Genomic DNA, 20061 nt, shown 5'->3' with positions numbered 1-20061 from the left:
TGTTGTTGAGGGCTATCTTGAATTCATTGAGTTTGTCAGTATCTCTAATGAAGGCTGTATTGAACCTTTGTAGTGCTGTTTGTCCACTTGTCCAGTTCTTCTTTAGCTTCAGTTTTAAATTGGCTACAACTAGGTGGTGATCTGAAGCTATGTCAGCTCCTCTCCTGGTTCTCACATCTTCCATTGTCCTTCGGAATTTTTTGTTGATGCAAATATGATCTATTTGGTTCTCTGTAGTGTGGTCCGGTGAGATCCATGTAGCCTTGTGTATACGTTTGTGTAGAAATATTGTGCCTCCTATGACTAATTTGTTGAATGCACACAAATTTGCAAATCTTTCTCCATTTTCGTTCCTCTCTCCCAGTCCATGTCGTCCCATAATATCTTCATATTCAGTGTTGTCTATTCCGACCTTGGCATTTAGATCTCCCATCAGAATGGTGAGGTCCTTTCTTGAGCATTTCTCTATGATTGACTGCAGCCGCTCGTAGAATTGATCTTTAATGTCGTCGTTGCTATCATTGGTGGGTGCATAACATTGGATAATATTCATTAAGATCCCCTCCTTCTTTGTTTTGAATGATGCTTTGATGATTCTGGATCCGTGGGATTCCCATCCTACAAGTGCATTTCGTGCTACTTTGGACAGCATTAGAGCAACTCCCTGTGTGTGTGGAGCATTTTCCTCTTCGTGACCGGAGTATAGCAGCATCTCTCCCGTAGCTAGCCTTTTCTGTCCAGCTTGGGTCCAGTGGGTTTCGCTGATTCCCAGTACTGCCAAGTTGTATCTCCTCATTTCCGTTGCTATTTGGCTGGTCTTCCCGGTTTCCCACATTGTTCTAACGTTCCATGTACCTATAAAAATTTTTGCTCTGGTTGTTAGAAGGGGCATCGGCCTCGTGGCTTCCGAAGGAATTCGGCTTTCACCATGAAGCGTCATAATTCTTCTAAATGAAGACCTTCTAACTCTCAGGGCAGAGTTAAAATGGTTTGAATTATTTTTTCTGGTAAGCGTTTTTTTAGCGAGTTAGTTTTCTACGGGATGGGGACGCTAACCCCATGCCCAACCCTCCTCCTTTACCCGGGCTTGCGACCGGCAGTAACTCTAGAAGAGCTACAGGCGGAGTTCAGTTGTACGAATGCTATACTAAATTTATTAATGCTTACCTTCACATGTGCATCAGATCCTCGTATTTCATCAATGGTACTCATCAAGTATGTTAAGTTTTCCATCTGTTCCATTGTTAATGTTATAAAATCTACAAATGAATCATTTATACATTGCATCGATTCATTTACTTTTTCATTTTTAATTATTATGAAAAATACTTTACACACCATTTTCATTTAATAAGAATACAAAAGACATAATTAATTTAATAGATCATAATCATATGCTTCATTTCGAATCATTATTAATTTTCATTGCTATAATAAAATTTTATAGAAAATTTTCTCTTTGAAGTGAATAATCATTTCTATGATTAAGTAACAATTTTTCTTCTTTTTAAAAAAATTCACAATTATTTGGCACACATATTACTCAAAGTTGAATAAACCTATAAACAATTGCTTTCTTATAGTTACAATTCATATGGAATGTAATAAATGAAAAATGATTGATTCACTGTCATTGGATCAAGTTAATTATCATTTATCATATTCTCTCTCTCTCTCTCTCTGTTTCAATGGTCATTTTCGAAATAAGTAGAATAGAATATTAGAAAATACATGTACGTAATATCATTGTATTAAACATTATCATATATGAAATATTAAAAGAGAATACTTTCTTATAAAGTATATAGTAATAATAAAATACACAGAATATATGGTCTCAACATTTATTCATAATTCACTATTATTATTATTATTATTATTATTATTATTATTATTATTATTATTATTCTCTTTCTATGGGTAATTGCAGTATAAGTTTAAGAATTAGCGCCAGTTATTCATTTTTAAAAAAAATATTATTAGTGTGTTTAAACAATTTAAGATAATATACTATTTCATTTATATTCTAAACATAAGTTCATGAATATTGTAGAATTGTAGATAAATATTAGAGTAGTATAAATGATCTATAAATTTCGAAAGGAAAAATAAAACAATAATTCATTAATATTTGAATGAAAATAGTTCTTATCATGAACTGATATCTAGCTGAAGGATCAATTAAAAGCCAGAGATAAGTGAAGTATTATTTCATTAAAGTTTAAAAGTCTTATATATTACTCAACATTAATTGAATAACAGATTTGACCTAAATTATTCAAGTCATAAGATAGAGAATAATAATAATAACAGTCAATGTTGGACAATGAATAGCTGTATAGCTCAGATTGGTGATGATCTTGGTGAGCGATCTTAGTACCATTTGAAAATCTCTGTAAACCATCTATACTAGTAAAAACATAATTGACAAGCAGAATTATTGTACGATATAATGTAAAAACATCATTATTCCCAATGAATTATTTTATTCATATACATTTAATAGACATATTTATCAGTTAGTTACATTTATAACGGAATCAATAATTAATAAAGTGTATCATGAACATTCTATTTTCTTTAGGATTGCCTAATTAATATCAGAAGAGTTTTCCTTGGATATTATAGTAATTTTTAATAGTTGAGATCATGAGTCAATTAAAGCTAGACCACTATGGAAAACCTGGAAGCACTAGACGGCCGTTTTGTCCTATTGTGGGATTCCTCGGCAATACCCATCCACGATCCCGCCTCGCGACATTCGAACCCAGGACCTATAAGGGTCTAATTGATTGAGTATTTTTAATTGCATCAAGAAATATGAAGCCTGAGATAAGAATTTATGTTTTCTTACCTAAATAAACTTTCAAACAATAATAATGAGCTTGACGGATCTGTGCGAAAATTAATCGAATTTGTATGCGGTATTTCTTTGTATCAAACCGTACGATACACAGGATTTATGATAACAAGTGTATTGATATGTCGGTACAATTCCTATCACCAATTACCAATCAACTAACTGTTGGAGTGATCCAGAAAGTTTCTTGCAAAAGACAAGCAAGGATCAGGAAACTTTGCCAAGGATGACATTCTGGAAACAGCTCTGATGGATGTCAGTAATGGTGGTGTGGATCTGTTGCCTGGAGAAAGACTTCTCGACCTTGAGTATGCGGATGATATTGTCTTACTGTGCGATAAGGCCCAAGGCATGCAATCCGCACTTAATCAGTTGGCAATCAGTGTCCGTAGGTATGGGTATGTGCTTTGCACCATCGAAGTGCAGGGTACTTCTACAAGACTGGCAGGGTTCTAATCCTGTACTCACCCTGGATGGTGAGCAGGTAGAAGTAGTCGAGAAGTTCGTGTATCTGGGTAGCTGCATAAGTGCTGGTGGTGGTATGAGTGATGAGATCAATGCACGTATAGTGAAAGCCAGAGCGGCTTATGCCAATCTAGACCACCTTTGGCGCCTTCGTGATGTTAGTCTGGCTGTAAGAGGTCGGATCTACAACGTGTCGGTGAGAGCGGTTCAGCTCTATGCTTGTGAAACCTGGCCTCTCCGAGTTGAGGATGTTAGACGACTCTGTGTTCGATCATCGCTGTCTCCGAAGGATTGCTAACATTCAGTGGCAACACCATGTTAGTAATGCAGAGGTTCGGCATCGTGTGTTCGGGTGCAGAGACGATAATTCAATTGGTGTCACCATCTTGAAACACCGACTTCGGTGGCTTGGACATGTTCTACAAATGTCGTCCCAGAGAATTCCACGTCGTGCATTATTTGCCGACTCTGGGACTGGTTGGAAGAAGCGGAGAGGTGGTCAGTGTATGACATGGTGTCGTGGTATGAGAGAAAGCTGCAAAGGGCTGGCTTCTGTCGGTCCTTCACGACTCCCTGGTTGGGGTCCCAGAGATAGTACGACACAGTGGCTAGAGACGTTATCAGATATGGCTCAGAATAGAAGCCAGTGGCGATCCTGCTGTAACCTTCTTTTACTTTCTTCATAAAAAGTGGTTGTGTCTCCCTTAACTGAAAGACTTCTTCTGATTGTACCTTTCCGTCCCCTCATTATTACTATGATTATTACTACACTACCTTACACCAACCTCTTCGATATTGTTCCTTTTTTTCACGCCCCTTATCTTTTTTTTCTTCCTTCTCTTCAAATTCTTATTGTTTTGTGTGGCGCATATATATTTGGTGCCCTCTTGTACCAATATTTATGTGTACAAATAAATAAAGAAAGAAGCGTTTCATCCAATCAGCATTCACTTGAAGTTTTAGCCAAAAATATCAAGGAAGTGTAACGTCACATGTAGAGGTTCTGATTGGCTGATTGCTATACTGCTACTATGTTAAGTAGCATTCCAGAATCTTCGAGCAGCCCAAGGACATTTAAAAATATTATAAAAACCCTATATTTTCTGTGTTAAAATGAACCTTGGAGTAAACTACTTCTCGCATACTTTGCGTCTTCTCTCTCGTTGTTCAGGTCACTGTATAGTTCTAGCTTGGGGGTTACAGAATAGCTTAGGAAACGAATATAGCGTTCAATTTTCAAGACTTATCACTAACTACATAAAGTTAAATGATCTTTAAAAAAATTATTTCTTACTAACGGATAGCCCCCCCCCCAGAGTAAAAATGTGAAAATACTATCATCTAGTGACTGTTTTAATACTGTTTATTAAATAAACACATTTATTTTATAACAGTAATATACGTGAATGTCCCAAATAATACACAATTCTTCAAGGAGTGTCTACATTACAAAATAAAGTATTACCAGTAAACAAATTAATAAATAAATAACCACTGCATAAACATAAATAAAAACATACTAACAAAATAAACAAAATCAAAGTCTTTTTTTGGTGATACGGATGATAAATGAATAAAGTTAGAGTCAGTAAATGGGAAGTGAAATAGTACTGTGAAAGGAAACCGAAATCATGCATCATGCTAATGATCTACTTCATCATAATTATTCATTTCGTTTTGTCGGCATTATAAAAACAATAGATTATAAATTTTCTTCCTTGTCAAACTATTCTATTTATTCATGCCATTATTATTAGAATGACTGTAGTATGATACACTGCTTTCGAAAATCAATTTCTTTGGTTATATATAAATATATACTTTCAGGTCATAATTCAGTTCAATCCACTTAAACAGGCAATGATCCGACATTGCTTACTGACGGATAGATTATCATCATTAGAACATATTGAAATATGATGGAACACTTGGATCTGATAAGAATCTATTTTATCACTTGTAATCTTGTGAAAGAAAGAAAAAAATTATTAAAGAGAAACTATATTAGTTGTTGTCACCGTCATCATTATTATTAACTGTCCACTATTTGTAAATTTTTTTACGTTTATGTAAAAATAAACGAGTAGAATATAAAAATGACAACGAGACAATTTAGAATAATTAAATATTTGTTGGTTTATTAGTTTTCATCACAAAGAAAAAACTTAAAAAGAATGAATAAAGATAATTAATTTAAATAAAAACCAATTTCTTTTGTTGCTTGTAATAAACGTGTACGTAATTCTTTCTCTGATTGATATTCTGGTAATTTTAAATAATGTACACATGTATTCACACTAGGATATGGTCCACTATTTGTTATTTCTTTGCGTACAATTCTTAAACGTGGATGTAAATTTTTTAAACCACCTGGTGGTAGACTAGAACAACCAGTAGTAAATTGTAAGAAAGCACGACGTTCAGATGAATTAAAATTACATAATACATTAATTAACATTTGATATGTTGGTGATTGTTTAGTAAAACCTAAACTTGGTACTGTATACGCAAGTAGATCTTCACGTGTCCAATGAACTACTGAATCCCCAGCAATTAATTCACCTAATTCTGTGCCAGTAAATAACGCTAACCAATGAAGTGGTAATACACGCTCAAAACCATCTACAAAGCAAAAATAATAAAAAAAAGAGAATAATATATCATTTTAAATAAAAAGAGATTGTAATGAATATATATTTAAAACAATTAGTCCCTTTGATAAATTTCGATAATGATAATCTTCGTCTTCTAATATCATTATCGGAATATATATTTGTTATATCTTAATGCGCAGATATATCGTATTTTTCATGTTTCATGACTTAATGAAGCCACTTCTTCAGAGTACATAAATAGCCGAATTAAATTAACACAAGTTTAAATAGTACAAAGGAAACAATGCAGAGTATTTTTAGTATCATTAAAATCATAATAGGTTTGAATATGTTGATCTATTCTTGGTCAAAGTGAATTTGTATGTATGTATGTATTAATTTTTTTGTCAGAATGAAAAATGTACGTATTAGTAATATAAAGTAGTGGGTTGAAGGTGAGTCCGACTGTGCGTAAAAATAATAAATAAGGTCAAGAGTAATTGTCTGGATAAACAGTCCAGATTGGATGAATATTCATGACTTCTTTCCGTCGAACATTGAAAGGCGTACCTCAGAAGTACATAAACCTTGTGAAGGCTCTCTACTCGAACACTACCAGTCGAGCCAGAGCTTATGGCGAACTTTCATCTGCTTTTGCAACCTCAAGTGGTGTCCGTCAAGGCTGTCCACTTTCTCCATTTTTGTTTAACTTCATCATAGACCTATTGATGGAAATAGCATTCTCGTCTACTGAATTCTCGGGTATTGATCCCTTTCCAGGAGGTCCACTTATCGACTTAGAATACGCGGATGATATAGTCCTGTTTACTGAAGACGCTGACAAAATGCAGAGTCTTTTGGTAGCACTAAGCAACAATGCCAGAATGTTTGGGATGCGCTTCTTTCCCTCTAAATGCAAGTTGTTGCTTCAGGACTGGTCTGCGTCAACACCTGAACTAAGGATTGGGAGTGAAGTAGTCGAACGCGTTGGCAACTTCACTTATCTTGGAAGTCTGATCAGTCCTAATGGGTTGGTGTCTGACGAAATCTCAGCACGGATTCGAAAAGCTCTTTTGGCTTTTACCAACTTACGTCAACTTTGGCGAAGGCGAGATATCCGTCTACCAATAAAAGGACGCGTATACTGCGCGGCAGTTCGTTCTGTTTTAATTTACGGCAGCGAAACATGGCCATTAAGAGTAGAAGACACTCGTGAGCTACTAGTATTTGACCACAGATGCCTCAGAAATATTGCTGGCGTCTGCTGGGATCACCGGGTAAGTAATAGTGAAGTTAGACGCAGGGTATTAGGGAATGATGGTAAATCAGTTGATAAGGTTATGAATCTTCATCGACTGAGATGGTTGGGCCACGTGTTACGTATGCCCGAACACCGAATAACACGACGTGCAATGCTAACCGGTGTTCGAGATGGTTGGAAGAAAGTTAGGGGCGACCAAACCAAAACGTGGCATAAGTGCTTGAAGTCACTAACTTGTGGTCTGAGCCATGCTGATAGATGCAGACTACTTGGTTAGGGTCCGCGTGACTATCGTAACCAATGGTTGGAGACTCTTGGTGACATGGCTCAGAATCGATCACAATGGCGTCGGTGTATACACTCTCTGTCTTCCCTTAAACTAAGAGATCAAAATCGCTTCATATCTTTCTTTCTACGAACTAATTCTTTCTTCCTGTACTATATCCTTATTGCAATCATTCTTTTATATATTACCACCTCTGAATTAACTACTTTTATGAATGCGATGTCCATCTTGTTGTGTTAATGAGGTATGGCAACTTGGACCGATGCATATATGTGCCTGGTCCTACGTTGTAGCTGACTGACTGACTTCTTCCCGTTTGAGGGCAGAGGGATTTAGCATAATGTGGAACGCTTCAGCTAGTCGCCTCTCTTTGTAATTCGGAAGGCATGTCTGGATTATTTTGATCTTTTCATATCAATTTGGTGATTATTGAAAATAGAGTGTACTGCCATAAACATAACGGAGTGTTAAAGAGAGTGGTTGGATCCAATTCATGATGGATAATATATAGATTAAATTCATTTGTTGTTTGCTTGTATCTTCCCATTGTTGTTTAAGACTGTAATTGATCAGTCTCTTGTTGGTATATGTGCATCCTGTGCTGATTGCCTCGATATTGTTTAAATCACAAGCTTTATAAGCAACTCTGGAATGCCGGTACATCCAGCTGACGAGTCCCCGACAGGACAAAACGCGCGTCCCTGATTTCACTGCTAACCACCATCCATCGTTGCTTATGAAGCTTGTGACTTAAGGTAATATCGAGGCAATCAGCATAGGATACACATATGCCAATAACAGAATGATCAATTGCAGCCCTGAACAACAATGGGGAGATACAAGCAAACAACACCAAATGAATTTGAATTATATAGTATCCATCATGAATTGAATTCAACCACACTCTTCAGCACTTTCTTGAGTAGGATGGAAAAGAGTTATTTCGTGCTTCTTGAGTTCCAGTGTATCTTCTCAAACAATTCTCTACTTAACAATAAACAACGTTTTATGTGTATTTTTCCTCATATAACCTAATAGAATGGTTATCAATGGTAAACACTTCATTTTTTAAGCTCTCATAGAAATCAAAGTACAAGTACACAACCGTTATGAAGAAGTGACTCAGTGATTAAAACTTTCTATTTCTAACGACTAAACCACCCGTTAGAATCCAGTGCCTCTCATTTCAGTTTGAGAACCAACATCATTGCATCACTAAGCCTCAAAACCAAAGCATGGCTCAAAGTCGATAATATTAATCAGTACTTAATAAATAAATAAATAATTAATAATTAATAATTAATAATTAATAATAATAATAATAATAACAATAATAATAGTAATAATAATAATAATAGTGAAAAATTACTGAAAAATAATGCAAAATTATACCTTTGAATGCATCCAATTGTTTACGAATACCTTTATCCAGACAAAAGCCCAATGTTAATTGTAAATATTTTTCAATATTATGAATTGAAACAGGGACAACAGATTGTGGATTCTCTGCCACATTTTTATACAATGATTCTTCTGTAGAATTATTAGTAGTTCTTGGTATTGTCGTTGTTGCTTCCCAATGATAAACATCTTTCAATGGATAAGACGAAAATCCGAAAAGCTAAACAGAGAAACGAGTAAAATTAAGAAAAAAATTAAGTGATGTATATTTAAAAGAGACATTTAGTGTGCTTAAACACTAGATAGTTACAGATAAGCGATAAAAAACCCTGAATCTATGTTTAGTAAAGGATTGGATACACCACAGTGAAATGAAAATTCTATATTTATGTATGCTGACTAACTTGTACAACCACAAACAAAATGAATCGATCAAATTTGAAGAACTTCAGAGTGCCATTAGAAATTAAAAGACATACTGATGTATATTCATTCGTGTGGTCAGAGGTCACTTCATAAAATAATTTGCTGTTGGTCTGAGCCATGTTAGTAAGTTTGAATTATCCGGTTGGGGTCAGTTAGATAACCGCGATCAGTGGTCGCAGACTTTCAGCTACATGGTTCAAAACTGTTTACAATGGTCCAGATGCATTCACTTTTTATTTTCCAGTGGATCGTGAATTGCGGGATTTCATCACACGTACTTTTACGCTGTGTATTCTGTCAAAACATGTTCTAAATGTTCACTTCTCATTATAATTGTCATTAAATCACATTACTACCTTGTAATTCATCGTAATAATTTCACATAGTTGTGCTTATACGGTAGTGGCAACTGTAGCAAACGCACACGAGATAATCAATAGGTATACAGAAAGATATACGAAGATAATGAAATCAACAGACGAAACTAATGACGGTCAGGCGAATAGACTTAGAACATGCAAAATGACCGAAAAGCTCACTTTTATTTAAAATATGAGTGTTGATGGTGTTGTTCAACTGAACAGTGAAAGCTAGGAATCCTTAAATGCACAAATACAAGACTGAGGTTGTTGGAAATACAGGCTTCCAACATTAGTTCATTGATTTTCTATGCATATACTGAAAAACTTCAACTCTATGTGACTACATTACTGTTATAATCTCTCTCTTTTCTTACGGTTATGACCCAGCTATTCCTATTGCTTAGTATTCTCGGACACCGATTCACTCGACAAGTACCCAAATCAGAACACGGTTGAACAGGAAAGAGATTATATTCCAAATAGCAAGTCAGAAGCCAGTAGGAAGCACAATAGAGAAAACGTCAGTATATTTATAGTTTTTACATGAGAAGATTCTAGAGTATTCTCCAACTATCGACTAGTGCTGATTGGATAAGAATTAGCCAATCAGAGTGCACCAAAGCAATCATGCATTGAGCATGTTTTAATCCAGCCTATGTCCCGCTAACACCTCCCCTTTGAGCAGATTCGTAGGATCTGGTGCTAGGTCCAACTGCAACTGAGTGACTGGCTTGTGCTTCGATCAGTCCATTGTCTAGGCAATGAAGAATTATCACTTTTTCCTTGCACAGAGACTGACATGTCTGTTCCCGGCGTTTTTATTTTTCTTAAAAAAGTATGCATAACTTTTAATTCTCCAACATTCTCCTCCTCCGCGAAACAATGTCGGATCCTTATATCTCCAAGTTACAAATAATAGGATTTTATTTAGACGACGTTTCTCGCATTGAATGTCGGATCCACTAGAAACGACTAGATGATAATGAACGACCTTTGATTTGAGGTCAAAGTTTAATTCTTCTGAAGCATTACTTTCAAATCCATTAGGAATTTCATCAGTGGATAATGGATCATTACGGAAATCATCATGTAACAAAATTAAATTAGACTTTTGACCATAATTTGACTCAGCTGATATATTTTCCTGATTTTTATGAGAAATTTCATCAAAATAACATGCATTGTTCTGAGAACCCATGTCTGATACATTGTCATTAGAAATCGGATAAGCTGATTCAATATAAGTTTCTGTCTCACAATGATTTTGAGTAACATTCGGTATAATTGGGTTCGTTGTGTCACTGCAGTTATTTTCTGAATACGAGTCCCCATAGCTTTCTTGGCTAATATCACGTGGACCATAAATTTGTTCTAGCTGAAAGTTATTTTCAGAGCTAGACAGGACCAGTAGTGCTTCATTCAATTCTGCACTCCGGGCTTCATCTACAGGGTCTGGCTCTTGATAATCTCGTATTGCCACAACTTTATGAGCATTCAGCACAGGATTTTCTTGCTGTGAGCCGGAAACGTTACAAATATTACGTTGTGATTCAGGTATAAAGGGATTTGAACCATCCACTAGATACGCTTCTGAAATGTCTGTTACTGCATCATAAACAGATCTCTTATTTTCTGGTCGAGTGAAAAGTGTGCTCAATAGTTGTTGTTGCAAGGCTAACAACTTCTGCTGGTGCTGTAATATTAACCACAACTGTTCTAAAGAAATCGCCATTTTCTTTAGTTTTTCCCCGTCGCCACTGTTATAATCTCTCTCTTTTCTTACGGTTATGACCCAGCTATTCCTATTGCTTAGTATTCTCGGACACCGATTCACTCGACAAGTACCCAAATCAGAACACGGTTGAACAGGAAAGAGATTATATTCCAAATAGCAAGTCAGAAGCCAGTAGGAAGCACAATAGAGAAAACGTCAGTATATTTATAGTTTTTACATGAGAAGATTCTAGAGTATTCTCCAACTATCGACTAGTGCTGATTGGATAAGAATTAGCCAATCAGAGTGCACAAAGCAATCATGCATTGAGCATGCTTTAATCCAGCCTATGTCCCGCTAACACCTCCCCTTTGAGCAGATTCGTAGGATCTGGTGCTAGGTCCAACTGCAACTGAGTGACTGGCTTGTGCTTTCGATCAGTCCATCGTCTAGGCAATGAAGAATTATCAGTTTTTCCTTGCACTGAGACTGACATGTCTGTTCCCGGCGTTTTGATTTTTCTTAAAAATAGTATGCATAACTTTTAATTCTCCAACATTCTCCTACTCCGCGAAACAATGTCGGATCCTTATATCTCCAAGTTACAAATAATAGGACTTTATTTAGACGACGTTTCTCGCATTGAATGTCGGATCCACTAGAAACGACTAGATGATAATGAACGACCTTTGATTTGAGGTCAAAGTTTAATTCTTCTGAAGCATTACTTTCAAATCCATTAGGAATTTCATCAGTGGATAATGGATCATTACGGAAATCATCATCTAACAAAATTAAATTAGACTTTTGACCATAATTTGACTCAGCTGATATATTTTGCTGAATTTTATAAGAAATTTCATCAAAATAACATGCATTGTTCTGAGAACCCATGTCTGATACATTGTCATTAGAAATCGGATAAGCTGATTCAATATAAGTTTCTGTCTCACAATGATTTTGAGTAACATTCGGTATAATTGGGTTCGTTGTGTCACTACAGTTATTTTCTGAATACGAGTCCCCATAGCTTTCTTGGTTAATATCACGTGGACCATAAATTTGTTCTAGCTGAAAGTTATTTTCAGAGCTAGACAGGACCAGTAGTGCTTCATTCAATTCTGCACTCCGGGCTTCATCTACAGGGTCTGGCTCTTGATAATCTCGTATTGCCACAACTTTATGAGCATTCAGCACAGGATTTTCTTGCTGTGAGCCGGAAACGTTACAAATATTACGTTGTGATTCAGGTATAAAGGGATTTGAACCATCCACTAGATACGCTTCTGAAATGTCTGTTACTGCATCATAAACAGATTTCTTATTTTCTGGTCGAGTGAAAAGTGTGCTCAATAGTTGTTGTTGCAAGGCTAACAACTTCTGCTGGTGCTGTGATATTAACCGCAACTGTTCTAAAGAAATCGCCATTTTCTTTAGTTTTTCCCCGTCGCCACTGTTATAATCTCTTTCTTACGGTTAAGACCCAGCTATTCCTATTGCTTAGTATTCTCGGACACCGATTCACTCGACAAGTCCCCAAATCAGAACACGGTTGAACAGGAAAGAGATTATATTCCAAATAACAAGGTTAGATGCAAGTCAGAAGCCAGTAGGAAGCACAATAGAGAAAACGTCAGTATATTTATAGTTTTTACATGAGAAGATTCTAGAGTATTCTCCAACTATCGACTAGTGCTGATTGGATAAGAATTAGCCAATCACAGTGCACCAAAGCAATCATGCATTGAGCATGCTTTAATCCAGCCTATGTCCCGCTAACACCTCCCCTTTGAGCAGATTCGTAGGATCTGGTGCTAGGGTCCAACTGCAACTGAGTGACTGGCTTGTGCTTTCGATCAGTCCATTGTCTAGGCAATGAAGAATTATCACTTTTTCCTTGCACAGAGACTGACATGTCTGTTCCCGGCGTTTTGATTTTTCTTAAAAATAGTATGCATAACTTTTAATTCTCCAACATTCTCCTACTCCGCGAAACAATGTCGGATCCTTATATCTCCAAGTTACAAATAATAGGACTTTATTTAAACGACGTTTCTCGCATTGAATGTTGGATCCACTAGAAACGACTAGATGATAATGAACGACCTTTGATTTGAGGTCAAAGTTTAATTCTTCTGAAGCATTACTTTCAAATCCATTAGAAATTTCATCAGTGGATAATGGATCATTACGGAAATCATCATGTAACAAAATTAAATTAGACTTTTGACCATAATTTGACTCAGCTGATATATTTTCCTGAATTTTATAAGAAATTTCATCAAAATAACATGCATTGTTCTGAGAACCCATGTCTGATACATTGTCATTAGAAATCGGATAAGCTGATTCAATATAAGTTTCTGTCTCACAATGATTTTGAGTAACATTCGGTATAATTGGGTTCGTTGTGTCACTACAGTTATTTTCTGAATACGAGTCCCCATAGCTTTCTTGGCTAATATCACGTGGACCATAAATTTGTTCTAGCTGAAAGTTATTTTCAGAGCTAGACAGGACCAGTAGTGCTTCATTCAATTCTGCACTCCGGGCTTCATCTACAGGGTCTGGCTCTTGATAATCTCGTATTGCCACAACTTTATGAGCATTCAGCACAGGATTTTCTTGCTGTGAGCCGGAAACGTTACAAATATTACGTTGTGATTCAGGTATAAAGGGATTTGAACCATCCACTAGATACGCTTCTGAAATGTCTGTTACTGCATCATAAACAGATCTCTTATTTTCTGGTCGAGTGAAAAGTGTGCTCAATAGTTGTTGTTGCAAGGCTAACAACTTCTGCTGGTGCTGTAATATTAACCACAACTGTTCTAAAGAAATCGCCATTTCTCTTTAGTTTTTCCCCGTCGCCACTGTTATAATCTCTTTCTTACGGTTAAGACCCAGCTATTCCTATTGCTTAGTATTCTCGGACACCGATTCACTCGACAAGTCCCCAAATCAGAACACGGTTGAACAGGAAAGAGATTATATTCCAAATAACAAGTAAGAAGCCAGTAGGAAGCACAATAGAGAAAACGTCAGTATATTTATAGTTTTTACATGAGAAGATTCTAGAGTATTCTCCAACTATCGACTAGTGCTGATTGGATAAGAATTAGCCAATCACAGTGCACCAAAGCAATCATGCATTGAGCATGCTTTAATCCAGCCTATGTCCCGCTAACACCTCCCCTTTGAGCAGATTCGTAGGATCTGGTGCAAGGTCCAACTGCAACTGAGTGACTGGCTTGTGCTATCGATTAGTCCATCGTCTAGGCAATGAAGAATTATCAGTTTTTCCTTGCACTGAGACTGACATGTCTGTTCCCGGCGTTTTGATTTTTCTTAAAAATAGTATGCATAACTTTTAATTCTCCAACATTCTCCTACTCCGCGAAACAATGTCGGATCCTTATATCTCCAAGTTACAAATAATAGGACTTTATTTAAACGACGTTTCTCGCATTGAATGTCGGATCCACTAGAAACGACTAGATGATAATGAACGACCTTTGATTTGAGGTCAAAGTTTAATTCTTCTGAAGCATTACTTTCAAATCCATTAGAAATTTCATCAGTGGATAATGGATCATTACGGAAATCATCATGTAACAAAATTAAATTAGACTTTTGACCATAATTTGACTCAGCTGATATATTTTGCTGAATTTTATAAGAAATTTCATCAAAATAACATGCATTGTTCTGAGAACCCATGTCTGATACATTGTCATTAGAAATCGGATAAGCTGATTCAATATAAGTTTCTGTCTCACAATGATTTTGAGTAACATTCGGTATAATTGGGTTCGTTGTGTCACTACAGTTATTTTCTGAATACGAGTCCCCATAGCTTTCTTGGCTAATATCACGTGGACCATAAATTTGTTCTAGCTGAAAGTTATTTTCAGAGCTAGACAGGACCAGTAGTGCTTCATTCAATTCTGCACTCCGGGCTTCATCTACAGGGTCTGGCTCTTGATAATCTCGTATTGCCACAACTTTATGAGCATTCAGCACAGGATTTTCTTGCTGTGAGCCGGAAACGTTACAAATATTACGTTGTGATTCAGGTATAAAGGGATTTGAACCATCCACTAGATACGCTTCTGAAATGTCTGTTACTGCATCATAAACAGATTTCTTATTTTCTGGTCGAGTGAAAAGTGTGCTCAATAGTTGTTGTTGCAAGGCTAACAACTTCTGCTGGTGCTGTGATATTAACCGCAACTGTTCTAAAGAAATCGCCATTTTTCTTTAGTTTTTCCCCGTCGCCACTGTTATAATCTCTCTCTTTTCTTACGGTTATGACCCAGCTATTCCTATTGCTTAGTATTCTCGGACACCGATTCACTCGACAAGTACCCAAATCAGAACACGGTTGAACAGGAAAGAGATTATATTCCAAATAGCAAGTCAGAAGCCAGTAGGAAGCACAATAGAGAAAACGTCAGTATATTTATAGTTTTTACATGAGAAGATTCTAGAGTATTCTCCAACTATCGACTAGTGCTGATTGGATAAGAATTAGCCAATCAGAGTGCACAAAGCAATCATGCATTGAGCATGCTTTAATCCAGCCTATGTCCCGCTAACACCTCCCCTTTGAGCAGATTCGTAGGATCTGGTGCTAGGTCCAACTGCAACTGAGTGACTGGCTTGTGCTTCGATCAGTCCATTGTCTAGGCAATGAAGAATTATCACTTTTTCCTTGCACAGAGACTGACATGTCTGTTCCCGGCGTTTTTATTTTTCTTAAAAAAGTATGCATAACTTTTAATTCTCCAACATTCTCCTCCTCCGCGAAACAATGTCGGATCCTTATATCTCCAAGTTACAAATAATAGGACTTTATTTAAACGACGTTTCTTGCATTGAATGTCGGATCCACTAGAAACGACTAGATGATAATGAACGACCTTTGATTTGAGGTCAAAGTTTAATTCTTCTGAAGCATTACTTTCAAATCCATTAGGAATTTCATCAGTGGATAATGGATCATTACGGAAATCATCATGTAACAAAATTAAATTAGACTTTTGACCATAATTTGACTCAGCTGATATATTTTCCTGAATTTTATGAGAAATTTCATCAAAATAACATGCATTGTTCTGAGAACCCATGTCTGATACATTGTCATTAGAAATCGGATAAGCTGATTCAATATAAGTTTCTGTCTCACAATGATTTTGAGTAACATTCGGTATAATTGGGTTCGTTGTGTCACTACAGTTATTTTCTGAATACGAGTCCCCATAGCTTTCTTGGCTAATATCACGTGGACCATAAATTTGTTCTAGCTGAAAGTTATTTTCAGAGCTAGACAGGACCAGTAGTGCTTCATTCAATTCTGCACTCCGGGCTTCATCTACAGGGTCTGGCTCTTGATAATCTCGTATTGCCACAACTTTATGAGCATTCAGCACAGGATTTTCTTGCTGTGAGCCGGAAACGTTACAAATATTACGTTCTGATTCAGGTATAAAGGGATTTGAACCATCCACTAGATATGCTTCTGAAATGTCTGTTACTGCATCATAAACAGATTTCTTATTTTCTGGTCGAGTGAAAAGTGTGCTCAATAGTTGTTGTTGCAAGGCTAACAACTTCTGCTGGTGCTGTGATATTAACCGCAACTGTTCTAAAGAAATCGCCATTTTTCTTTAGTTTTTCCCCGTCGCCACTGTTATAATCTCTCTTTTCTTACGGTTATGACCCAGCTATTCCTATTGCTTAGTATTCTCGGACACCGATTCACTCGACAAGTACCCAAATCAGAACACGGTTGAACAGGAAAGAGATTATATTCCAAATAGCAAGTCAGAAGCCAGTAGGAAGCACAATAGAGAAAACGTCAGTATATTTATAGTTTTTTTACATGAGAAGATTCTAGAGTATTCTCCAACTATCGACTAGTGCTGATTGGATAAGAATTAGCCAATCAGGGTGCACCAAAGCAATCATGCATTGAGCATGTTTTAATCCAGCCTATGTCCCGCTAACACCTCCCCTTTGAGCAGATTCGTAGTATCTGGTGCTAGGTCCAACTGCAACTGAGTGACTGGCTTGTGCTTTCGATCAGTCCATTGTCTAGGCAATGAAGAATTATCACTTTTTCCTTGCACAGAGACTGACATGTCTGTTCCCGGCGTTTTTATTTTTCTTAAAAAAGTATGCATAACTTTTAATTCTCCAACATTCTCCTCCTCCGCGAAACAATGTCGGATCCTTATATCTCCAAGTTACAAATAATAGGACTTTATTTAAACGATGTTTCTCGCATTGAATGTCGGATCCACTAGAAACGACTAGATGATAATGAACGACCTTTGATTTGAGGTCAAAGTTTAATTCTTCTGAAGCATTACTTTCAAATCCATTAGGAATTTCATCAGTGGATAATGGATCATTACGGAAATCATCATGTAACAAAATTAAATTAGACTTTTGACCATAATTTGACTCAGCTGATATATTTTCCTGAATTTTATAAGAAATTTCATCAAAATAACATGCATTGTTCTGAGAACCCATGTCTGATACATTGTCATTAGAAATCGGATAAGCTGATTCAATATAAGTTTCTGTCTCACAATGATTTTGAGTAACATTCGGTATAATTGGGTTCGTTGTGTCACTGCAGTTATTTTCTGAATACGAGTCCCCATAGCTTTCTTGGTTAATATCACGTGGACCATAAATTTGTTCTAGCTGAAAGTTATTTTCAGAGCTAGACAGGACCAGTAGTGCTTCATTCAATTCTGCACTCCGGGCTTCATCTACAGGGTCTGGCTCTTGATAATCTCGTATTGCCACAACTTTATGAGCATTCAGCACAGGATTTTCTTGCTGTGAGCCGGAAACGTTACAAATATTACGTTCTGATTCAGGTATAAAGGGATTTGAACCATCCACTAGATACGCTTCTGAAATGTCTGTTACTGCATCATAAACAGATCTCTTATTTTCTGGTCGAGTGAAAAGTGTGCTCAATAGTTGTTGTTGCAAGGCTAACAACTTCTGCTGGTGCTGTGATATTAACCGCAACTGTTCTAAAGAAATCGCCATTTTCTTTAGTTTTTCCCCGTCGCCACTGTTATAATCTCTTTCTTACGGTTATGACCCAGCTATTCCTATTGCTTAGTATTCTCGGACACCGATTCACTCGACAAGTACCCAAATCAGAACACGGTTGAACAGGAAAGAGATTATATTCCAAATAGCAAGTCAGAAGCCAGTAGGAAGCACAATAGAGAAAACGTCAGTATATTTATAGTTTTTACATGAGAAGATTCTAGAGTATTCTCCAACTATCGACTAGTGCTGATTGGATAAGAATTAGCCAATCAGAGTGCACCAAAGCAATCATGCATTGAGCATGTTTTAATCCAGCCTATGTCCCGCTAACACCTCCCCTTTGAGCAGATTCGTAGGATCTGGTGCTAGGGTCCAACTGCAACTGAGTGACTGGCTTGTGCTTTCGATCAGTCCATTGTCTAGGCAATGAAGAATTATCACTTTTTCCTTGCACAGAGACTGACATGTCTGTTCCCGGCGTTTTTATTTTTCTTAAAAAAGTATGCATAACTTTTAATTCTCCAACATTCTCCTCCTCCGCGAAACAATGTCGGATCCTTATATCTCCAAGTTACAAATAATAGGATTTTATTTAGACGACGTTTCTCGCATTGAATGTCGGATCCACTAGAAACGACTAGATGATAATGAACGACCTTTGATTTGAGGTCAAAGTTTAATTCTTCTGAAGCATTACTTTCAAATCCATTAGAAATTTCATCAGTGGATAATGGATCATTACGGAAATCATCATGTAACAAAATTAAATTAGACTTTTGACCATAATTTGACTCAGCTGATATATTTTCCTGATTTTTATGAGAAATTTCATCAAAATAACATGCATTGTTCTGAGAACCCATGTCTGATACATTGTCATTAGAAATCGGATAAGCTGATTCAATATAAGTTTCTGTCTCACAATGATTTTGAGTAACATTCGGTATAATTGGGTTCGTTGTGTCACTACAGTTATTTTCTGAATACGAGTCCCCATAGCTTTCTTGGCTAATATCACGTGGACCATAAATTTGTTCTAGCTGAAAGTTATTTTCAGAGCTAGACAGGACCAGTAGTGCTTCATTCAATTCTGCACTCCGGGCTTCATCTACAGGGTCTGGCTCTTGATAATCTCGTATTGCCACAACTTTATGAGCATTCAGCACAGGATTTTCTTGCTGTGAGCCGGAAACGTTACAAATATTACGTTCTGATTCAGGTATAAAGGGATTTGAACCCTCCACTAGATATGCTTCTGAAATGTCTGTTACTGCATCATAAACAGATCTCTTATTTTCTGGTCGAGTGAAAAGTGTGCTCAATAGTTGTTGTTGCAAGGCTAACAACTTCTGCTGGTGCTGTAATATTAACCACAACTGTTCTAAAGAAATCGCCATTTCTCTTTAGTTTTTCCCCGTCGCCACTGTTATAATCTCTTTCTTACGGTTAAGACCCAGCTATTCCTATTGCTTAGTATTCTCGGACACCGATTCACTCGACAAGTCCCCAAATCAGAACACGGTTGAACAGGAAAGAGATTATATTCCAAATAGCAAGTCAGAAGCCAGTAGGAAGCACAATAGAGAAAACGTCAGTATATTTATAGTTT

At 36.6% G+C, this 20061-nt stretch overlaps 1 protein-coding gene across 1 annotated transcript in view; it reads right to left on the bottom strand.

Moving 5' to 3' along the window:
* Positions 1 to 4318: 4318 nt before the first annotated feature.
* Positions 4319 to 20061, bottom strand: part of MS3_00000921 (uncharacterized protein) — a 72899-nt gene continuing 57156 nt past the window's right edge. Inside the window, exons 26-27 of the mRNA XM_051208491.1 lie at positions 8859 to 9087; positions 4319 to 5947 (exon numbers count right to left, since the gene is read on the bottom strand). Coding sequence (XP_051075114.1) covers positions 5514 to 5947; positions 8859 to 9087 — 663 coding nt within the window. The 3' untranslated portion in view covers positions 4319 to 5513. The remainder of the gene's footprint in view (positions 5948 to 8858; positions 9088 to 20061) is intronic.

Source organism: Schistosoma haematobium, chromosome 1 (genome assembly GCF_000699445.3).
Source record: "Schistosoma haematobium chromosome 1, whole genome shotgun sequence".
In the NCBI taxonomy this organism is placed as follows: Eukaryota; Metazoa; Platyhelminthes; class Trematoda; order Strigeidida; family Schistosomatidae; genus Schistosoma; species Schistosoma haematobium.
The sequence above is the reverse complement of the archived record's forward strand: the minus strand, read 5'-3'. Positions and strand labels throughout refer to the sequence as shown.